At 36.4% G+C, this 22423-nt stretch overlaps 1 protein-coding gene across 7 annotated transcripts in view; it reads left to right on the top strand.

Moving 5' to 3' along the window:
• Positions 1–22423, top strand: part of LOC106037449 (gamma-aminobutyric acid receptor subunit pi-like) — a 47071-nt gene that overhangs the window by 16834 nt on the left and 7814 nt on the right. For 6 of the 7 annotated variants that reach the window (XM_013183402.3, XM_048060546.2, XM_013183535.3 and 3 more), the window contains 4 exons: positions 6200–6267; positions 7703–7920; positions 8572–8654; positions 13083–13220. In XM_013183402.3, coding sequence (XP_013038856.2) covers positions 6200–6267; positions 7703–7920; positions 8572–8654; positions 13083–13220 — 507 coding nt within the window. Of the gene's footprint in view, positions 1–5313; positions 5545–6199; positions 6268–7702; positions 7921–8571; positions 8655–13082; positions 13221–22423 lie in introns of all 7 variants that reach the window. The other variant, XM_048060545.2, reaches the window with a different exon arrangement.

Raw genomic sequence — 22423 nt, forward strand, 5'->3', positions numbered from 1 at the left:
AATGGATTTTTAGTCCAGAAAAGAAAGCATTAGGTATAAACTGATGATCATAAAATGAAGGTTGCTTTTTCCTAAAGCTGCAAAAACAAGAAATCTTTACTAGTCAAGGAAGTATTATGACAGTTTGTATGTTCTTAGTTTGTGTTTAGTCTTTTTGCTGGGACTGGCAGGTGGCTGAAAATTACTTAAGTGGTTATAACTTATTAAAGAGGAGACGAAGATATTTTTCTTTTGATTTAGATGACTATGCATAACAACATTACATTGTTGTCTTCTGTTGCATGGATTTGAATGATTAGATTTTCTAGATTTCATCCCTGGATTAAATTTACCTTATTTTAGTGTTGTGTCCTCCCACAAAGGTTACCTTTACAGACCCTTGCTACCAGAACACTGCCATTTATGCCCATCACAGGCTGTCATTCCCATCTCTTTAGGTACCTAAATAGGGTGCCTACAGTTAGTTTAGATGAAGCCAGGCTTAGTACCTCAAGGGTAGACAAGTAAAAGTGACCAAACATTTTATACTTGTCTGTACTGGGTGGCACACACCAGTTACAAAATCACAGGGCTAATTTACGCAGTGTTTGATACATGGGAATCCCAGAAGGACTGGTTACTTGTCTCTTCTACCATCTGAATATCAATATTAAAAAGTTCCCTTTTCTTACTTACACCACTTTAATGTTCTTGTTTGAGCTGGTTCATCAAGCAAGTCTAAATAATTTGAGCAGATAGATCCTGGAAGCTCTATTAAGAGATTAAAAGACTACCTGATATAGAATGACTTTAGCTATTATTTGGACTGGAATATGAAATGTTTTTATATTAGTATTAGTAGATAGTGCCCCTTAGTGTAATAATATCCATCATAACCTTCTAGATAGATGTGGAAGTCTTCTGTAGAAAAAATGACATATGGGATTTAAAAATGCACAGTTATTTTCCTTAAATGTGCTACATAATCCTGACACTTTATCGCACCAAGACAAGCAGATTTTAACATCAGGTTTTCTGCTGCAACTGCGTAGATCAATTTTTTACCTTAGGTGCTGTGCCAAACCTCTCCGAATTAATGAGCAATTCCTGCTGACTTCAGTGAGGATTGGATCAGGCTCACAGAGTTGTTAAGGGATGCATAAAATCTTGTAAATAAGTTTATACAAATAGATTTTGTTCTGTGATTAAATGTGATAATTTAAGTGTTCTAATTAACAAGAGAGAGACTAGGAAAAGGTCACAGCTAAGTGTATTTGAATATGGAAGCTACTTTCAAGTGGTATACAAAAGTGACATGCTTAAATCAGTTACTCTAAACCATATTTAAAAGATCATTTTCCTTAGCTTTCTAATGAGAATACATTTCAGGATCTCAACGTTTAAATTCAAGAAAAACAAATCTTCTAGTCCAACCTTCTCTATAAGACTGGTCACCATATTTTTCCCAAATGTTGTTTATATTAAATTCACAGAGTTTAATTAGATGATGGCAGTTTAGTTCTCAGAAGTTTACTGATTACCCCCAAAGATATCAGGAGATACCAGGATGTTAAGCGTGTCTAAGACCTTTTGATTTAATGAGACAAGCTCACATGGTACATAAGAAATACATACCAAATAATTGTCAAGTAAATATTTTATGCACAGCCAGCTTTCTGCTCTGGTGTCTGCCTACAAATACAGTCAATGTCTAATCTTTCGTCGAAAGGCAACAAGCCAAGAATATGTGTGGCCACTTGTATATTAGGGAAAAAAAATTGGAATCCTTAAGACTTGTGATTTAATAAATTGATGACTTGGTACTTGTAAACTTTAACACAAAGATGGTAATATAGATTTTCCTTCTTTTATGGCAATCAGAGACACAATGAGACTACCACTGTCATCAGACCTAACTTGCTGTATTCATGACAGATTTTTTTCTTACTAAAATGCTGAGTTCTAGAGATTCCAAATGATAAAGAGTGCTTAAATTCAGTTAGAAAAAAATCAACTTATTTGAAGTTTCATGTTGTCTTCATATTGTATAAACTGGGGCTTTGCTTGGTTTTGTCAGCAAATGTGTAGTATTGTACAGCTGGATATCTTTTCTGTGTACCTCTGTCTCCTCTTGGAGGAGCTGAGTAAATGCTGTTCATTAATTTTCATGTTGCAAAATTTCATATTATCGTTCCAGAGTTTTTCGTCTTCTGGAATATTTTTCTCTCTCCATTGAACCCTTTCTGCTGTTTACATGATTTTTGAAATGTGGGAAACTAATCTTGTCATGGTAATCTAATGACAGTCTTGCCAGTACTTGTCTAGATTGTAAAATAACTTAATTCTGTGTATTGCTCTCCATCGCAATAGTGTTTTTGCCAAAGCATAATACTGAAAGCTCATGTTGAAATGACTATCTGAGACAATCTCTAAATCCTTCTCAAAGACACTGCTTGCCAAGATAGTTTCCTGTCCTGTACGTACTGTCTTGTGTTATTTGTCCTCATATTAATTGCTTATGTTTGGTTGTATTGTGTTTTTTGACAAACTATTTAACAAGCTGTTGTTAGTACTATCCCCACTAATTTTTATCTCATCCATAAACTGTACTATCAAAGATACATCGTTATCTAAAGATCATTGATGCGAACAAATGGAATTGAACCCAATTCCTGCTAGAAATGGGTATGTCATGTGATGTCTTCATATTAACTATTACAGCTGAAATCAGAAAGCCTATCTTAATCTGTCCAGTCATTTCATGTAACATGTATTTGTCAAGAAAGATTTAGGAAGTTAAATACGCTGAAAAAATACAGGTGCAATGTATCCCTTTATCTAAAAGTCCCATAATATTCTCAAACGAAGCAAAGAAGAAAATCAGGAGGACAAAAACACTTTAATGAAAAGTATAATAAATTATTTTAGTTACACTTTTGCTTCTAATTCTCTAAGTTTTTTTCTTCCAAAATCCCTGAAAGAATGAGGTCTTCTTTCAAAAGACCATCCCTTTAAAGAAATTTCTGAATGTCAAATTTGTTTTAAGCTTTCTTAAACTGAATGAACAAGAGCTACCACTAGCTGTTCATTATATTGTTGATTGATTTAAATGGTAGGTCTTTGGAGTTACAAACACGTACACGACTCAGTGGTATTTGACTTTGTTGGTATGAAGTTCTAACAGGCTGTGATCACTGCAGTGGTCCAAACTCAAAGTTAGCTATTTGACTCTTCATAGTACGCCTGTCAATATTCTGGCTACTTTCCCACATGGGATTACTGCTAATATCTGTAAAGTGCATAAAGTAGCCACCTTTGTACCTAACATAGACTTTAACTTTTACTGAAATTTAATTAAATTGTGTACCCATTGCTGTAACAAAATATACCATTTGGCATTTCTTTGGCAGTTTACTGTATTTTTAAGATTCATGTGTGAAGGACAGAACATGACTTTAGTTTTCCTCTGAAGATCAGTAGATTTCTTCTGAAGTTGTCATTATATACAGAATTTGGCCAAACATATGGAAATGTAGGAACTGACTGCCTCATCTGGCCTACTGCCCTGTTTTTGACATTGTCAACAGGAAACCTTTCAGAGGAAGGTCAGAAGAAACTCTGGTGGATAATTATGAAGATAGAATGAATCTTCCCATCCTAACTATTATTAATGCTTTGCTTATTTAACAAGTCACCATAAATTACATTTAACCTTAACAGTTTTAGTTTTTTTTAACTATGAATGTTGTTCTGATTTAACTAACTTTTAAAGCCCAGCTGTTTTTGAAAGCTTGTGATAGTAGAGACTCCTTCCATAGTTTTCTTACTGCACAACTCATCCTTGGCATGTTGTGGCCACCCTACTATCCTCCCAGGCTGGAATATGTCTGAAGAACTGGAGAAGAGGCAATTACTTTGCTTAATGAAAGCTCTTCTGGGCTGTACCCAATGATGCTACCTTAGTTGCCTTGTTCGATTTGCTGTTTGTGCAGTTCAAGCTCTACTCTTGAAACTGCAGTAAGCGCTCGTGGTTTCACTCATGATCCTGTTCCTTCTACCCTTGATGTTCTGCACAGGGAAACACCCATGCCTTAGCATCTCAATCTGTTATGGAGGGTGAAGCTAGCTGGCCTTGTTTCCACAGAGTATTGATTTATGTGCCTTACCTGTGACAGATGTCAAAGCCACACCTTCATGGAAAAAAAATCTTTATTCTTTTGCTTACGCTACCACCTCCTACTTAAATGAGTTTCTTGATAACCCCAAAGATCAGAATTGAAAATGGGGAATCCCACAGCCATTTCCAGCCAACAGCATTCCCACTGTCCTCCCCTCATCTTGGCCACATCTGCCAGCCCAAGCGTGAAAGAAGGAGGCCCTGAAAGCTAGGACAGAGGACTATAATGATCATGGCCTTCTGGTATGCCCTTTGTGCCCCACTGACCCAGTAACGCAATCTTATAAGGGAGATACTCTTCTGGACTCTTTTAGATCTTTTGGTTGAAGGCAACTGACATAGGAACACACAAAATGATTGTGAAAGCTTGTGAAACTATGTAGGTTTCTTTTTTACTTTGACTTTTGGCATATACGTCTATTAAATATCTGAGGGAATGTCCCTTTCTCACGAATTTTCATGAAAGCTTGACTCAAGACAGGCTGGATGCACAACAAAAGTGTTTGGGCTATGAAGACAGGCAGGGCTAGCAGAGCAGGACAGTATTGACCTGACTGCACCACCACTTGTTAGCACTTGAATTGCAAGGCACTTGTCTGCTAGGACAGTCGGTCTGAGCCTGAAGGACATCTTATACAAAGCTAGGTATGTGTCACTTGATAATTTCTTCTCATCCCTAGTTACAGTTTATAGTATATAATAAGCACACAGATGGCAATCAAGGGATGCCGCAAGCCTACAGTCCTGCTTTAAGCTGGAGCTTTGTATTTTAACTTTCAACTGAGTCCAGAATGAATAATTTATAGATTCTTTCAGGAGTGGCAGGTTTCTGGGACTCAACAGTAGTGCCAGACATTGATACTTTAACACTTGCATTGCAAATGAAAATTATTCTGAAAAAAATAAAATCACAGATACCTTTTAGAATGACACTTTTTTTTTTTAAGTGTTGTTCAAACGGGAGATCTATCTTATCTCATCTTTCTGATCTCTACATGCTGTATGAGGTCATATAAGAGCTACCTACATAGTACCTTGCAAGTGGCCTCACAGGAGGTTTCAGCAGTGGGCATGTGGTTTCTGGACACCATCAGCTGCACAGACTGTATCTAAACTATTCCTTCCTTTCTAAGTATTGCATTCTCTGCTTCTTGTAGGTACATGGAAAGAGGCACGTATTTAATAGGAATTTCTATGTGTATCTGCTTTGTTATATATTCTGCACATGTTCAACCAGGACTAGTGTTATTTTTCCATGAAAGCTCTGCACAAATTCTGCTTTTTAAGAAGCACAGCTGGTGATCTTCAGACACTGTGAAATACACATTCACAAGGAAGTGAGAGCCTGCGCATACTAACATTACAATGACATCACGACAACTACCTAGGTGAGGTGTTTAATCACACTGAGTAAACGTTCAGCTGATATTATTATTAAAAGGAATAAAAAGTGACTAGCTTTCTTTGTAAATGCAGGTATCTAAGTCACAAGCTAACTGCCAGTGGACAAAAGTGGACAATGTTAAAATCAGTGACACGGTATAGACAGTGTATTCTTAAACAGGCAGTAAATAAAGTCATTCAGATATCCCATCTGGATATTAAGCATGTGACATTGCCAGGAGCAACTCCTTTGTTCACCAACATCTGATGGACCAGATGTTGCAACTGGAAGAATTCTTTCCACCACTCTGCACCTCAGAGCAGAAGGGTGTGATGTACAACAGGGATTGTGCCTTCCTCACCTTGTTCTGCAACGTTTTCCGCAGCACTCTTTTTAGGGGGTAAAGAAAAATCATATAAAACCACATTAGGAATTAAAACATGATTATTAAAACCAAGGTAATGTTATTCTAGTAGTATTAAACTTTGGTTATGAAATCATTAAAATTCTTTCATAATCAGAATTTTAGTGATACTTTTAGAAAAGCTACTAATCATTTAGAAAAAGATGGAAAATGTCATGGAGGATTCTTGTGAACGCTGTGTATTAAGTCACTGTCTGCTAGATGCTGGCTCACTTTTTTTTGTTTATTATTTCAGATGGGCCTGTGTCAGTTGGAATGAGTCTGGATATTGCAAGCATTGATACAATATCAGAAATAAATATGGTATTGTAGATTTTGCAATTTTTTTTGCTTGTTGGTAAGATAATGTGTTTACAGCTACTGGCAGTATGAATTTGAGTTCTTTTTTCTTTGTGCAGTCTGTGAGTTAGCAGAAGGATTAACTTTCACTACAGAAAGTAATTATAGCACTATAGTAAGTACTGAGTTTCTAATGACTAGATTTCTAGACTAATACTTGTATAGAAAAGCAGACACATCATACCTCTTGTAGATACAAACAGAAGTTTGCTACTGAGCATTAATCTTAATGAAAGGTATGTAAAGCAGTATTTATTTTCCAGATGAAATGTATAAATCCCTATGCATTTCAGAAAATCAAAGATACATTCACGTGACTTTGAAGCTACTCCTTTCCCTTGTATTTAGACAGCTGAAATCATTTTATTTTTCTTTTACTGTTACTGTCACATATTAATTTATTCCAGCTGTTTCATTACATTTTGTATCAGTTATTTTTGAACAAACTATGAAATGGAGTATACTTTTCTAATTAAAGATTCAACATGCCTAAGTAGAACCAAAAGGCAAAAATCATTAGGCATATATTCAGTACTAGAAAGTGTGTGTATGCATCTGTCTGTCTCTGTGTGTGTATAGAAATATACCTCACTCAGGCTTCCAGAGAAATTGAATCTTAAAATCCCTTTTGTACTCAGCAAATATTCACAGGTATTTAGGAAAGAAAAAGTAAGGTCAGAACTTAAGATGAACTTATCATACTGATAAAAACACACCATAAAATCAAAAGTTGCTTAAAAAGGTGCTAAGAAATTGTGTGATTTTAACGTAAGACAAGGCATACGTGAATTGAAGGTAAATTGGGCTGAGAGCTATCTTCAAGGTCTCAATAAATTTGGCACTGCTGTTTCCCTGGTCATGTTGAAAGGATAAATTGAGGTAGAAGATGATGATATATTTGTTATATTTCTGTAACTTCCTATTACACTCACTTCTTTTGCCATTATGCATCTGAATTTATGCAACTTTTCCTAAAGTTTTCTTAAAAATATATTATTTAGTGGTTTATGTGAACAAAATGCTGTTTGCAACCACTTATATAAGTCATTCTAAGATTTGAAGATTTACAGAGCCAGATTATGTGCTGACAAAACTCTGATGACTTCAGCTGATTTATAGCTGCAGGCTGAAGCCCTCAGCATTTACTGTAAAGTTTCAGTGACCGTAAGAACAAAATCTATTCAGGATAATATTTCTTAATGACATCAACATCACATCTAGTGCTGGAAAATTTGGCAGAATGAGAGCCAGTACAACTGCTATCTGAGTGCCAGCACTTAGGATTGGGACATAGAGAGTCACAGGCTATCTGTGCTCAGTAGTTAGTTCCATGTACTTTTGTAAAACAGAATAACGGTGGCTAGTTCTGAATAATATATATATATGTTTTGTATTTCAGGATTACACAGCTACCATATTTCTAAGGCAGAGATGGACTGATGAGAGGCTTTGTTTCGATGGTAATAAGAGTTTAAGTTTAGATGGTCGGCTTGTGGAAATGCTGTGGGTACCAGATACCTTCATAGTTGATTCAAAAAAGTCTTTTCTTCATGATATCACTGTTGAGAATCGTCTTATAAGAATATACCCTAATGGAACAGTCTTGTATGCTATACGGTATGTATATTCCACATACCAGCCTTTGTACTTGGCTTCTATGTACATTTTAAACTTCTCAGGTTAGCATGATTTTATGCTTAAGAAACTGGTCTATTTCAGAAGTAGAATATTCATGGTCTTGTAGTTTTACAAATACATAATATGACTGACTAATATGATTAAATTCTTAAATTTACTACTAGGTCTCAATTTCTTCGCTAAATAGATATTTTGCTTTCACGTAGACAAAATATAGGAATTGCATCTTGGCATTCTAGTTTCGTATTGAAATCATCACAGAGGAAAGAAAGATACAGTGACTGATTTGCGTTTTTTATTGCAGATTATTCTTTACAATAGGTTTTGCTAAATGTAAGAGTGCTGTAAAATAAACTGCAAAACTATAACAAAGGGAAAATGTATGCTACATGTGAGAAAAGAGAAAAAGTGCCCTTTGTAGGCTGCTGCTAAACTCAGTTGTTTTGCAGTGCTTTCCTGTTTTGAGTGCTGTTACTTGTTCACATTAGATACCAGTAAAATTTAGATTTATTTTCTCTGCAATAGATACTTGCCTACAAATATTAGTTCCAGAAAGTTACATAGGTCCTTTTTTTTTTACTGATGAACAATTTTATCCCATTAATAATCAGCATTACTATGTTTTTCAAGGATCACCACAACTGTTGCGTGCAGCATGGATCTAACCAAATACCCAATGGATAAACAGACATGTACCTTGCAACTGGAAAGCTGTAAGAGAAGTTATTCTTTCTATTTTTATACGATTACAAAAATGTCTGATTTTTTTCGACAGGCTACTGGCTACTAGATCTGTCAAAGAGGCTGGAATATTCAGAAAAAAAGCCATGTGACAGCACGCTACCACTCTCTGTTGAATTAAAATAGTATTTGTACACAAAGATAAATTCATAAGGCTTCACCGAAAATAGCATGGCAGTATTGAAAAGCTAAAGTTAAATGAAACTATGGAAGATAATCAGCTGTTTTGCAGGACGTCCTGTAGTTATTCTGTCGGTCTGCAGGGGGAGTTCTTTGAGCAGGATTTTCCAGTAAAGGCAAGAAAATGTTTTTTGACAGATTTGCCTCTTTTCTCTCTTTCAGGATATTGTGATTTTTTTTCCCTAAGGCATGATTCCTGTAGGAAAGAAAGAAATTAGAATAATTATTTGTAAGGCATAGAGTTCATATTTAATTAATTTACTGTCTTCATATTGAAAAAAGGTAATTGCGTAGACAGTTCTGTTCTGAGATGGGTATAAACAGATCATTCTATGGCTTAATTCTCTCTGTGCCAGTGCTGTGGGAAAAATGTCATAAGTTGAAGGACTGAGACTAAATATTATTTATAGGTTCTGATTTTATCAATATGTCCTCATATTTTTCATTAAAATACGTTCCCTAATACATTGTAAACATGGTCACTTTGCAAATGCCCAAATGTGCATGTTTAAAATTAATGCTTTTCTGTTACTCATGTGAATAAGATCCTAGCAAAATATTTTATAATATAATGTAGGAATAATGTGGAAGGACACCTAAGAGATGTCCTACAAGATGAAAAAATATTTTCAAATATTTGTCAATATATATTCAAAATGTTCTTTTGGAAAGTTTTCCAGTACTTGTTGAGTTTTATTCTTTAGCATTTCAGAAGGGTGTGTGTGTGTTCCTCATTTCTTGTTGGTAACTAACAGAAGATGGTTGCAAAGTTTCATTTTAGACTGTAAAACAAAGGGAATCAACCCCCAAATCTTCCTCACACAGCAGTTCCTCTAGAAACAGCTGTTTTTTAAGGATAAGATCTGTTTAATGGTAATTTCAATAAGAATTTGGATTCATCTCTAATTTATTTTCCTTTGGAAGAGCATATTGGTAAGTCAAAATACCTGGATTTACATTGAACACATTGCTTAATGAGTCATTTAATATTTACTCTAGTTTCAGAATGAAATATATGTCCCACAGGAATGTGGGGATTTAAAGGAGACAGGATTAAAAAAAAAAAAGAATTCCCTATGTAATTAAAAATAAGCTTTGCTCAGAATGATTCCATCTGCTTTTTCAACAGTACACAAGCGTTTGCTGTCCAAGGGGAAGAAATGGTAATGTCATCACAAATGCTCCCATGTCATTTGGGTTTAGTGTTGAGGAAAACAGCTAGAAATGATGATTACACAAGGAAAGAATATGCCTTTAGCCATGGCCCTTTATCTTCAGTGCACTTCATGCTTTCTTATGGGTATGCTGGAAATGGTGTTTGCTCCCTCATGAGATAAGCAATGTTAATTTATAGGCAAATAAGGACATCATCCTAGAGTACTGCTTGCAAATACCATTATGTGGAATTAAGAATTGTGAATGCGAGCATGCACACACATCCACACAAATACACATCCATAAAAATACTCATAAATAAAATGTAAAAGATGCAGCAAATACTTGAGCTGAAATAAAGTGCTAGGTGTTTTATTAAATGTTTACTAACATAGAAACAAGCATGACGTGACATTATCAAGTACTGGCTTTACGCAATAAAACATCCCTTGTGGCCTTTACAACATGCTCTTCCATTACTAATAGTTAATAATGCTATCTGAAGTCTACATTCTACACCAATACACCTGAGCCCCAGATTTCTATTGTTTATTTCACTGTTACTGCATCACTTTAGGGGATAGTAGGGCACCAGTTAGTGCGGTGGGGGCATTGTCCTCTCTGACGTGGGAGGAAACGCTGCCAGTCATTTACACTGTGCTGAGGGCATTTTCCTCCCTTGTATTCACACGCAGACCAGTCCAGATACATCTTCATTTTTGCGCCCATCTCTGAAATTTTCTTTTTGAACTCATCCCTTAGCATTACTCAGTGAAGAGCCATGTGAAGGCACTTAACTTGTGCTTGACAATCAAGGGAAATTAAAATTGGCAACAGAATGATAAAGAAACTAATTTGTATTAGGCATTATGAATGTTTAATCCCAAATTTACTATTCCTGCAGTTAACCCTGTTGATATTAGCTGCTTACATTGTATCAACGTTGATATTAGCTGCTTGCATAATATCGACGAAGCACAGTAATGAGACATTTTGGGCTTGAGGAATTAGTGAGAATGAAAACTCAGTATCATGTAAAAAGAAGAGAGATTATTTGTAAAAGTCAAATAACATAGGTTAAGAATCTCATTCATATAATTTTTTTAAACATTTTATAATTAGTGAAGTATTAATCCCCTGAATAACATTACGCAGAGGGAACAATGTGCTATTTAACTTTACTGACTATCTGGAAGACTGCCCCCAAGGAATTTTTTCACAGAGTTTTGGAATTAGTATTTTGAAGGTATTTTCAAATGAAGGATGATCAAAACCTGGTAATTATTCAGCTAACGAAAATACTTTAACATAACCATTTTATTGTGTTTTCCAAAGCAAAAGAACCTCCATTTGGAGATATACTTGTTATCACCTAGCTGGGCATTGAAATTTCCTCCCATTTCACACTACTTGAAACAATCAATATCTAATAAAAATAAAAAAATACTGTGGTACTTTGTAGTCCTAGACTTTATCTGCAGTTCATTTAGGAGGAGAATAAAATGAATTTGTCTATCATGCATAAAAGCTGCTTTTACAAACCTTTTTGTTTTGACCAAGGACCATGCAACCATTTGTTTATAAGAACGTAATTTTATTTTTCATCTCCCAAGTCTGAGATATTTCCCAGAGTGTAGTCTTAGAGAATCAGAATCTTAGCTTGGACACCTATGCTTTTGGCTTAGTCTTTTAACACAACAGTGTTTTGGCTTTAATTACTTTAAGTGTGAAAAGGAGAGCAGAGATCCCTGGCCATGATAAATTTTCATAAAACTTCCAGTGATAGAGGAAAAAAAGATTTAAAGGATGGTCAGGGAAAGAATTTCCAGGTGAAATTGTCATTTTAATTGGTAAACAGCACATTGTTTCCTTGAAATGAAGTTTCTGAACTCCTTTTTTTCCTACATTAAATGGCTATAAGAAATCAGTTTTTTTGGTATTGCAAGACCCAAAGCCATTAAATTAAAAGTATTAAAATACTCCTTTTTTATTTTAATGCATCTCTGTTTATGTGATTCTAGAATTCTGTTCTTCTTACAGCATATACCCTAGTGCAATGTATTGCATTATTGTCTCTCAGTCTAATTTACTTACAATTGACTGGAGTCTAAAAATAATCATCTACTCGTAGTTCTGTTCCCTAAGCTTAGCTATTAACTTGGACAATAAAAGTCTGTCATATACAAGAATGATTGATCTAAGCAAGCTAAAGGAAAAGATGTTCAAATGTTCCCTGTTAATATGTAAATTACATTAACATAATCTTGAATTAATCATATACACTAGTCTGAAAATTGCCTGCCTTTTAATATAATGGGAAAAAGTTACGGAGGTATTTTAGCTATGATTGTGACGCATATTGACAAGTGTGTGCGAAATACAGTTGCCTTCTGATAGATGATTCGTGTCCTATCTCAGCTCCTAATTAGCACTTGAAGGTTAAGAGCACATCTCCCGCAGCCCCTGAAGCGTACCATGCTGTTGAGCCTGCAGAAACACCAGCTTCTAGGCTGATGCCTTTGGGAAGGGTCCAAGCTCCCAAGCCAAAATGCTATCCCAGTGATGTCCCAGGCCTCACTCAGAGTGCAGCTCTGGCACACGAGTCCTCAGCCCTTCATTTCTACTGATGGGAAGACCAAATACACTGTCCGTCATCTGACCGACCAAGAAAGAGCATCCTGGCATGTAACAAAGGGCATGTTCAACATTTAGTCCAAATGCTGTCAGTGCTCTAGTTCCTAAAAATGTATTTCTTTAAAGCTTAATAGCTTTTGCCTTTAAAATACCATATGGTATTAATCTCTTTTGTTAGTTTGTCATCTGTGTGAGAGAAAAAAAAGATATAAAAAAGACCACCTCCAAGCCTTTAAATGATAAGCCTTTGCATATTCAGTCTTTGGGAATTTTCTTGTGAACAAGCATTATGTTCTGCCAGAAAAGTCATTGTTTATGTCTCATTGTACTTTCAGGCAGACAAATAAGAAACAGCTGAACCATAACTGTACTCTGCACAAATTAACTATTGTGTAAAATAAACACTTTTGTTGGCTTGTGTATCACTACAGGGGGTTACAACATCAATGATGTCATGTTTTACTGGACGAGAGGAAATGATTCAGTTCGAGGTTTGGACACACTCCGGCTGGCACAATATACAGTAGAAGACCACTTTACCTCGGTATCTGAAGCGGTATATGAGACAGGTAAAAACACCCTTATAACCCTTTCTAGGTACACTTTGGAATATGGCTCTGGAAACCGAACAGTATTCAGAAGCTAAGCACTATGCTTTCTCTTTGGGTGATACATTTTCATTTTCTATTGGATCGTGTTCTTGAAGCCTTACATGAATCTCTCAGATATTACCAGCAGAGACCCAGCTAATTTAAGGTTGGAAGTTTGTAAGTATTTTCTTGGACAGCGTTATTTTGGAGGCTACATATTGTCCAAAGAACAGTGAACAATGCATTACTTATCTGTGTAATGTCAGGAAGAACTCTTTTGAAAGAAGAAGAACCTGTAAGTTGAGCATATAAATTTGAGTGAGACCATGGACGCTGGGTGCTCAGTTCAGGACAGTTCCCAGCCTTTCTGGGATTTTGACTCTGGTTTTATGTGGCAAAACAAAAGCCTTTCTTCGGCCATGGAAATTTCTGTGAATATGCTGGGTACTCTTAGAACACCAAGAAGTTGTGCTTCGTTGCTAGTGCTTGTAGGGATTGCTCTTTATCTGTGGCAGCCTCTGTCCAGCCTGGTGGGCAGCAGAGTGCAGGTTGCCTGTCGTGTGGTTCCTCTGCCCAGGAAAAGGTCTGAAGCATTTCCACAGACCTGCTGTTCTGCTGATCTTAGAAAACAGCTGTAGAAAGTTTCCCCGCGCTGCAGGACTTGACCTCATTAAAGAGTCTGCTCCTGTTTATTATTATTATTATTTTATTTATTTTTTCCTTCTGAAATTTTGACAGGGCTTTCGGAGAGTTCAAGACGTGCCAAACGTGCTTTCTGCTCCTTGAATTGCTCCTAAGTCCTTCATTGCTGTTCTTCACTGCATATTCAGTTTCTCTTCTGCCCAAGCGAACATACCAAGGAGAATGTGCAAGGGGAATCTTTAAATGAGGACACACGTCCTTCAAAGCTGTAGTTTCACCAGATTGTATGCTTCTAAGTCTGAATCACTGACATATCATTCTGGTATTGCATTGCTGGGTATTTCTACTTTAACAATACGACCCAGAGAAACTTCATGGTCTGATTTCAGGCATTAATTCGGGCTGAAAGTCAAAGTTCTCTAAATGGATATAAAAGTAGAAAAGAAATACATAAGAGCAGGCTCAGGGATCACAAAGTACCTTGCTACTTATATAACTGACATCTGCTTGCCTTCCTCCTCTTTGTAGCTTCAGGCTAAGCAACATCAGGTTCAATCAAAGGAGAATAAGTCTTTACTGCTGTTCTGCCCAGAAGGGTATTAGAACCTGTTCACCATACAGGAAAGAGAGAGAAAAACTGCCTAATTCTTACCACCTTCTGTCACAGAGTCCAGACAGTGCCAGAAAGCCAAAAAAAAGTTCTATTTTTTACCAGATGGAATAATTTCCAATTACAACTGAAGTGGCATGGTCAGATAAATTGTGCTCTTTTTTCAGTTAATGATGCTGTCTTCTCCTTAGGTTGGCAATAATCATATATATAAAGGCACTTTTTGTTTTAGTATGTCTTAGCATATGCAACTTAATTTGATTAAGATTTCCCACATCTGCTTGTTTCAGTTCTACTGCATAAGGAAGTCACATTATGAAGTGCTATGCAGTATTTTTACATGAAATCTCATAATCCTCTTAATTTTCTACCAAGTCTATGGTTTAGGTGCTATTTTCTACAGATTTTTTAGGAAAGCAGTGCCTACTGTAGCCCATAATAAATGCAAAAAAGCAAACAAATTATGGAACTATGTAATCAATTTGGAAGGGAAAAATTATATACTTTGGATTTCCTTAACATGATTAATAGATATCTGAAAGTGTTTTATAAATAACAGTTATGATTCACAAGGCTAAAGCTAAAGATACTACAACACTGCTTTTCTCTAGTATTTCCTAACACAGCAAAAAAAGCAATCGGGATTTGAACTTGAACAGACAGTACAGCTGTTGTGCAAGTGAAATATTGTACAGCGATACAAAGCCCAAGTTCACATGCAACCACAGACAGAGCCAAGATTAGAACGTGGTCAGCAAAATTCCCGCATAAGCAACTTCAGTAAATTTAAGAAAAGAACATCATGGATTAATCTTGTTTAAAGAACACCATGTATCGCATAATAGTCATGACATTATTATAATCACATAATAGTAAGTTACTTTGTATAACGTTAACTATGTTGCTGGCTAGAGTTTTGAGTTGATTTTTTTCTTGACACAGAATAATTTCATTTTGGACATTGGTTCTAGCAATGAATTTACCTCTTTCTGCAGGTCTTTAACTATAATCCTTATTCTGCAGACACTGATACACACTCTCTTGGACCCGAAAACCAAGTATGTGCATCAGTGGCTGCTGGGTTTTTATTTTAGCTGTCTAGCCAACACCACCTGCGTTCTCAGAGTAATAAATGGTGATGTAAAAAGATTGCCTTTATTACTGGAAAAACATGAAAGAATTAAAGACTATTACAGTCTAGCTTTTTGTGTAAATAATGGTAGAAATAAGGTTCACTTAATCTATTCTAATGTCCCAAGATAAGATCATCTATACCAACAGCCAACTTCTAACAGATGTTTTCAGGAGTAAATTAGACAAACCTCCAAAGTGTCTACTCTTCAGCCTCCCTAGATGATTTTTTCTGGTGATTATTAAAAGCATATTTTCCTTGTATCTAATTTCCCTTGCTGCATTTCAAACCCATTGTGCTCTGCATTGTCTACTGTGGATAAGGAAGACAAATTTCCTGCTATTTTTCAGCAGCTCTTTCACCATTTCAAAACAGGTACATCTTCTCTCAGACTAACACCTTCCCTCTCTTTAATTCATAAAAACATTTTTCTAGATCTCCTGTCTTTGCTATTGTTCTTCCGTAGACTTTCTCATATCTTTGTTGCTGTGCTCTATCTGCACACAAGCTGGTACCCTGGGTACCCTGTTCCTATCTGATGTCCTCTGTAAATGGAGGGGATTACTTCATGCATTTCCTCTTTATCCATTCCAGGTTGATATTTGCTTTTCTTGCAGAAAATTCCCGTGCATTGTTGACCTTGTTCAGCTTGCAATTTCGAGCTAGTAATTCCTGTCTGAGTAGTATTTGCCTCTTGTTGAATTGCATCTTCTTTTACTCACGCTGTTTCTGGTACTTTTTGAGATAACTTTGAACTCTGATTTTTCTCTCCTGTGCACTAACACTGCTTTCTGTTTGGTATCTCTTAAAAGACACTGTGTATGCCATGGTATGCCATTGTTTTCGGTACCAAGAAGTTCTGGACACAGGATAGAATCCTGTGTTCCCACTCAATAAATTATTCTATTTTCACAGCAACTGATAGCTCATCAGTCTCTATTAATATTTTTAATCAGAGAAAAAGCAGAAAAGGGATTTGATACTTGAGGGTAATTAGCTGCTGATAGCTTTTTTCTGCTTTGCTGACTGGCAACTTCCTTGCTCTCGCTACGGAAGTCCTACTGCCAAATTTTCAGCAGAAGCAAGAGCACTGAGGCTCAGTTTGCTCAGCTTAACACGGAGTCCTCAACCCCTGCCCAGAAGCCAGGCAGAGCTTTGTCAGGCAGACCTCCACTCTTAGAAACCGTGAAGTCAGCAAGGTGGCACATCCAAACGGTATTATTCTGGCAGAACAGAGGGAAAGAAGAGACAGTAGCATAAAGTCAGCCTCCTGTCCTTGATGCACGGTGATAATAAGGCATTTGTCCTCTTGGAAAAGCCTGCAAGGGGAGCTGGCTGCTGTTCCTTGTCTGAAGTCTGTCTGCAGGATTTTTCATGGTCTTTCTCTCCAAATATAGAGACATTACCTTGCTCAGTTCTCCTGGACCCTCTGCAGTTCCCCAAGGAGATTTCTTCTTAATCAGCAGTCTAACTTTTCTAGGATTTTCAGGTCTTCTTTTTCAAGGTGCAGTACACTGAATAACTTCTGTCATTCACTTTATCAGTTCTTTTATAATCTGTAATTGCTCTCCAATTGTTGTTTCTGATAATTTTGTCTTTGACATACAGGTCTTAAAAACAATCCCAGAACTGTATTCAGTATAATCTTATCTGGGGACCTCAGCTAAGATTCAAGCAGTTACATATGCATATGTATCTGTTACCATGTATGTTCAACTTGCCTGAGCTCTTCGCTCAGATAATCACTCTTTCTAAGTAAGCCTTTCCACTTGAGTTGATGTACAGAAGTTTTCCATCATTAGTTCTTTTTGTGATATTTCTGCAATGCTTCACAGTATTTACCAAAGCTAGAACTGTTTAGAATGAAAACGGTTTTGGAAAATGCACTAAAAAAGTTACAGTAACAGAAAAGCATGTGGAAAGGCAATGAACTGGATGAACATTGAAGACACTAGTAAGCTAGTAAGAGGCTATTTTTTTATTAACGTCTGGAAAGTTCTTTGTAGTACAGACAGAAATACACACAAACACATAGAAAACTTCCTGCGGCATAATTGTCTTTGTAAGTTTTATTTTATTTTTTTTATTTTAAATTTTTTTTTTACAGGTAAGCTAAATAGACATGCATATTTGCACACAGCTACTACATGAAAGAGTATGTTTCCTTCTTAGGAAACTTGAATTTCAAGCTCAATTTTTGTAAAGCATTTTTGTGAAGTTGAAACACATGCTGAGAAGCCCATCCTGATCTTTCATTTCCTTTTGTTCACCTCTGAAGAACAAACAGGAAAGGAAGTAGTTTATAAGATCCTGACTGTGAAGAGCAGAAGACTATGATTTGTTTTCTGAAGGAGGGACAAAGGAGTTGTGATATTACCCATGTATATTGGTACTCTTAGCATCTTACGAGTCAGATAAGTTGCATTACAGTTGCACAACTTGTTTGTTGGGTAATAATGGAAACAGTACTATTTCCTAAGATATATTTTTGTTATAAACGAGTAAAAAAAAAAATTACATAATGAAAACTACAATTTCAGCACATAGGTGCTCTCTTGTACTGTCCCCTTAAAAGGTGAAGGCAGAGAAGAAAGTGATACATTAGTAGAGTTATACTGATGCTTGTGTGAGATGTACATCACACATTTTATCTGGCACCCAAGGGGTTGGTATACATATTTCATGATAGGGAAGAATGTACTCTTTGTGCCTGACTGCGCACCCCTGTGCAGGATACCAAAGTGCTTCTTCTTACATAAAGAGTGATGTGGAGCTTTCTTTTACTGGAGTAGAGTTCATCAAGTCCATAAGAAGTAACTGTGGGAAGATACTCATAAATTAAAATGGGGATGCTGTCTGTAGAGCACCAGTCCATCCTTCAGGCTCCTCTGCTGTGACTGTCTGCTGCTTTGGGGGGGAGCAGAAAGCGCAGGGAGGCAGCATTCTGCCATCAGCCAGGAGCAGACACGCTAGAAAAATGATTTTGAAATGATTTTGGCATATCTAAAAAATGGATGATCTAGAGTGATAAGGAAGCCTGTCTTTTTTTTTTTTGCGTGTGTGTTTGTTTTTAGGTTTATTTCTCACTGTCTATTTCTCAGTCAGTGCAGTAATAAGTGTTGTTAAAATCATCGGTATTATGGCAAGATCTAACAGTGTCAGGTGGGCAGTGCAGTAAATTAGAATATTGCTTTAGAAGTGAAAACCAAAAGCCAAATTATAAGAGAAATAAGCTGTGTTTTCTTGCATTCAGAAAAATCTGCCTCAGACTTAGACCTATACCTGTTCAGCTAAGAGAAAGAAACTGGTATAATTTTTATGACACTAAACTAGAAGTAGTCGGCTAGAACCCCCTGAAATTTGATTTTGTTCATTTCCTTCCATTTTCTAGGGTGCTCTTTTTTAAAGCAGTAGAGAGAATTGGGAGTATATATGGAGACTGTAGTCTGCTATCTGGATTTGTACTTCATCTGTCAGCTAGAGCTACTGTCTAGTTTTGTACTTCTGCCCTCTAGTAAATTCTATAAAGCCAAAGTTACTCAGCTTAACCTTCTTTCACTGTTGGGTAACCTGAGTAGGATTACCTCACCTTTTGGCAGGTTAAGAATAGGTGTATTGACAGCCATTCAGGTTCAGCTCATATTTGACAATCTATTAAACACAGTGATTTGATACCTTGGTAAGTGCTAAATCTGTGCCTTCACTGCAGAATTAACTATCTGCACAGAGATTATTTCCATCACATTATCAAATTTAAATTGGAGCACTCACACACTGAGGTGACATCCATCATGGGCTAAAAACTTGAATAAAAAACCATCTTCTTACTTTAATGCAAAGATTTTGTTCTCGGTATCACTCAAGGAAGGGGCAGGCTTGACAGTTTTCAGGAGTTAACTTTAGTAAAGGCAGGATTAAGATTGCATGCACCTGTTTCACTTTTGATCTGATTTATAGCATCACAGTCTTGGATGTGCAAGTGAAAGCCAATGAGATAAGGTAGTTGTGCATCATTACTATCATATGCAATGCACATAACTGTAGTAGCAAATCTGTTTCTTTTTAAACATAACTTTTGATACATGTGGAGTGCAGAGATAAAAAAGACTGTAGTAGTTCCTTATCTTTATTTTATCTCATTGCTCATTTGTTTAGGATGCTACACATGCATTACATACTATTTCTTGCCTCTTTTTCCTTTGGTTTATTATGGGAGGAGTTCATATGAATTCTGTATATAGGTTTCTTCAAAATGTCCATTATAAAAACTCTTCTGAGCTCTTTAGAGAAATGCTGACACCACTATTATCATGTCCATGATGTGTTTTTGGATTCTGGCAAGCAGAAAGCCTTAAGGTTAGAGAAATGCCTTTTCTTTGTTCCCTGAAAACCACTCAGCTATAAGCTGTTATATCTCTATTTTTCTTTGTTGTTCACATTGCTTGAGAAATTTCCGGCATCAGGAAAAATAACACGAAAGAACACGGGAACACTCAAAAGGCTTGTCCATGCTTGGAAATCACAGCAAAATGGCAAAGTGTGAATTTCAAGTTCGATATTTTGAACTAACTTCCCATATACACATCTGGCTTTTACACTAAGTTGAATGGAGAGACAGATGTAGGGAGTTAACCAGGAGAAGATGGTGCTGTATGACTATTCTGTATTGACTATTTCAGAGTTTTTCCTCCTGGAGGAAATCTCTGTGGCTGAACCACAGTCACTCCAAGTGTCTGTGGAACTCTATAAGGAGTGCTGTCCAATCCCTTCATCCCATTTACTGGGTACATGGCACCACATCCTTCCCTGGGGTTTGCACAGAAAGACAAGACTTTTGTGGAGGACTCAATTCCCTGCTGATGGATTACATCCTTTGCATTCCCACGCCAGCTCTGGACTGACACCCTTCCCTCACTTGCAATGGCCATGCCATCATCCTTTGCGTACTAGCTGTCAATGTGCTGCAGTTAGGATGGTCGGGGTTACAAACTCTGCAGAAAAAATCTTTCTATTTAGAAATATCTCTTGATTTCTAGTTAAATAGAAGCTTATTAATAACATTCTTAACAGTTTTTATGTAGGTTTTGAATGCTTGCTATTGGACAGTAGAAAGTCACAGATTTACAATTGCCTGTACAAACTTAATTCTCTCTCCCTAAACATGCTTTATGCTATAGCCTTTTATTGTACAGACCCAGTGCTTTTCTGTAGCACCAGTGCTTGATTTAGCACAAGGATGAATGCAGACAAAAGCAGAAGTAATGTTGCACAGTTAACAGTTGCACTTCCTAATTTTTGAGTGGTTTACTTTGGTCCACTAAACACTTAAAATCAATTTTGATGGGTGAAAATGAACTTTAAGGGAACAGCTGTATTGGTAAAAATTACTATATCGATAGGTGTACGTTAATTTAATATTCCTCTTTTCACACAAAAATGACAGTAATGGCATAAATAGTCTTTGTACCTCCTGCCTCATGGAGGAGAAGTCTATCTTTGTATCCTTTTTTTCCACCATTAGAAGCTTGTTGAATTTACAGAGGAGAACCCTAAATACAGTGTATTCATACCTTCAGAAGGAGAAAGAATTGCCTACCAAAGGACTGTTTAATCCAGTAATGAAAAGGCAGAGACAACATGACAGAAAGCTGAAGTCAGGTTAAGATTAGAAATTAAACACACATTTTTAATAGATAGAATGATTTTAATCTATGTAACAGATTATTTGATGAATGCTGCTTGTCTTGATATCCTGAGATTAAGTCTAGATGGCTGTGTAAAAGGTGAACTTTATTCCAGACAAAGTGAATGAGTTCAAAATAAGGGATAATTGGGAAAACTTAATGGCCTGTGATTAAGGTCAGACTACATAATCTAGTAATTCTTTCTGATTTTAGAAAATCTAGCAAATCTTATAGTTCTCTAGATTCAGTTTGTACAACACTTAAAAACTGAATTTTAACTATCCATTCTCTAGTCTGGCAGCAATAAGGCATTTCTTGGCATCCATTACTTGTACTTCAAGCTTTTGAAAGTGCTTTTCTTTGACGCTGTGTCTCGCTGCACACCTGAGGGATACACAAATAGCCTGTCTGTGCACATTGATGTTGTTGCTGAGGTGCATTCACTGTGCTGTAATTCTGCAAACAGACGTACCTCCTGAAGATCGACATTTGTTGGAACAATACAGATGAAGCCAAGGCTATCTAACCACAGTACATTCAAGCATTACTTTCTCTCACTGATTATCATTATTTTTATTTTATTTTTATATTATATATATGATCGACGTAGTACAAGAATTTTCTTAAAAGAATGCTGTTAAACATACTTAATCTTGAACTTCAGAATAAAAAGTCTGTTCAGCTCATTAAATTAGTAAAAAGCAAGCTTTTGCCTTAGATCTGTTGGACAGGTAGCAATTTGAGATCCTACACTTCTGTTGCCCCAGCATAGCTAAATTTTGCTCAGTTAGTGTGCTGGAATTCAAATTTAGACTTCGCTTACCAGTGTGCTGTTCCGTAATGAAACCTGATTCTGTCTTTGGTTCTGTGGGCCTGAACTTTCATCTTCTGGCAGTCACTCTATTAAAAGTGCCACAGCACTGTGATAACAGTGACACTGCTTAGAACAATGCAAACACTGCACTGCTCTAATGTAAAGAAAACATACTGAAGATGCAAAACCACTGATTATTTTCAAGTGGAATATGCGAGTTAGGTCAGTAGTACTAGGGAAAGTACCTGTCATCCACATCTGGAGCAACAGTAAATGAAATGAAAATCAAAATAAACCAGA

This window comes from Anser cygnoides, chromosome 7 (assembly GCF_040182565.1).
Source record: "Anser cygnoides isolate HZ-2024a breed goose chromosome 7, Taihu_goose_T2T_genome, whole genome shotgun sequence".
NCBI classification, from domain to species: domain Eukaryota; kingdom Metazoa; phylum Chordata; class Aves; order Anseriformes; family Anatidae; genus Anser; species Anser cygnoides.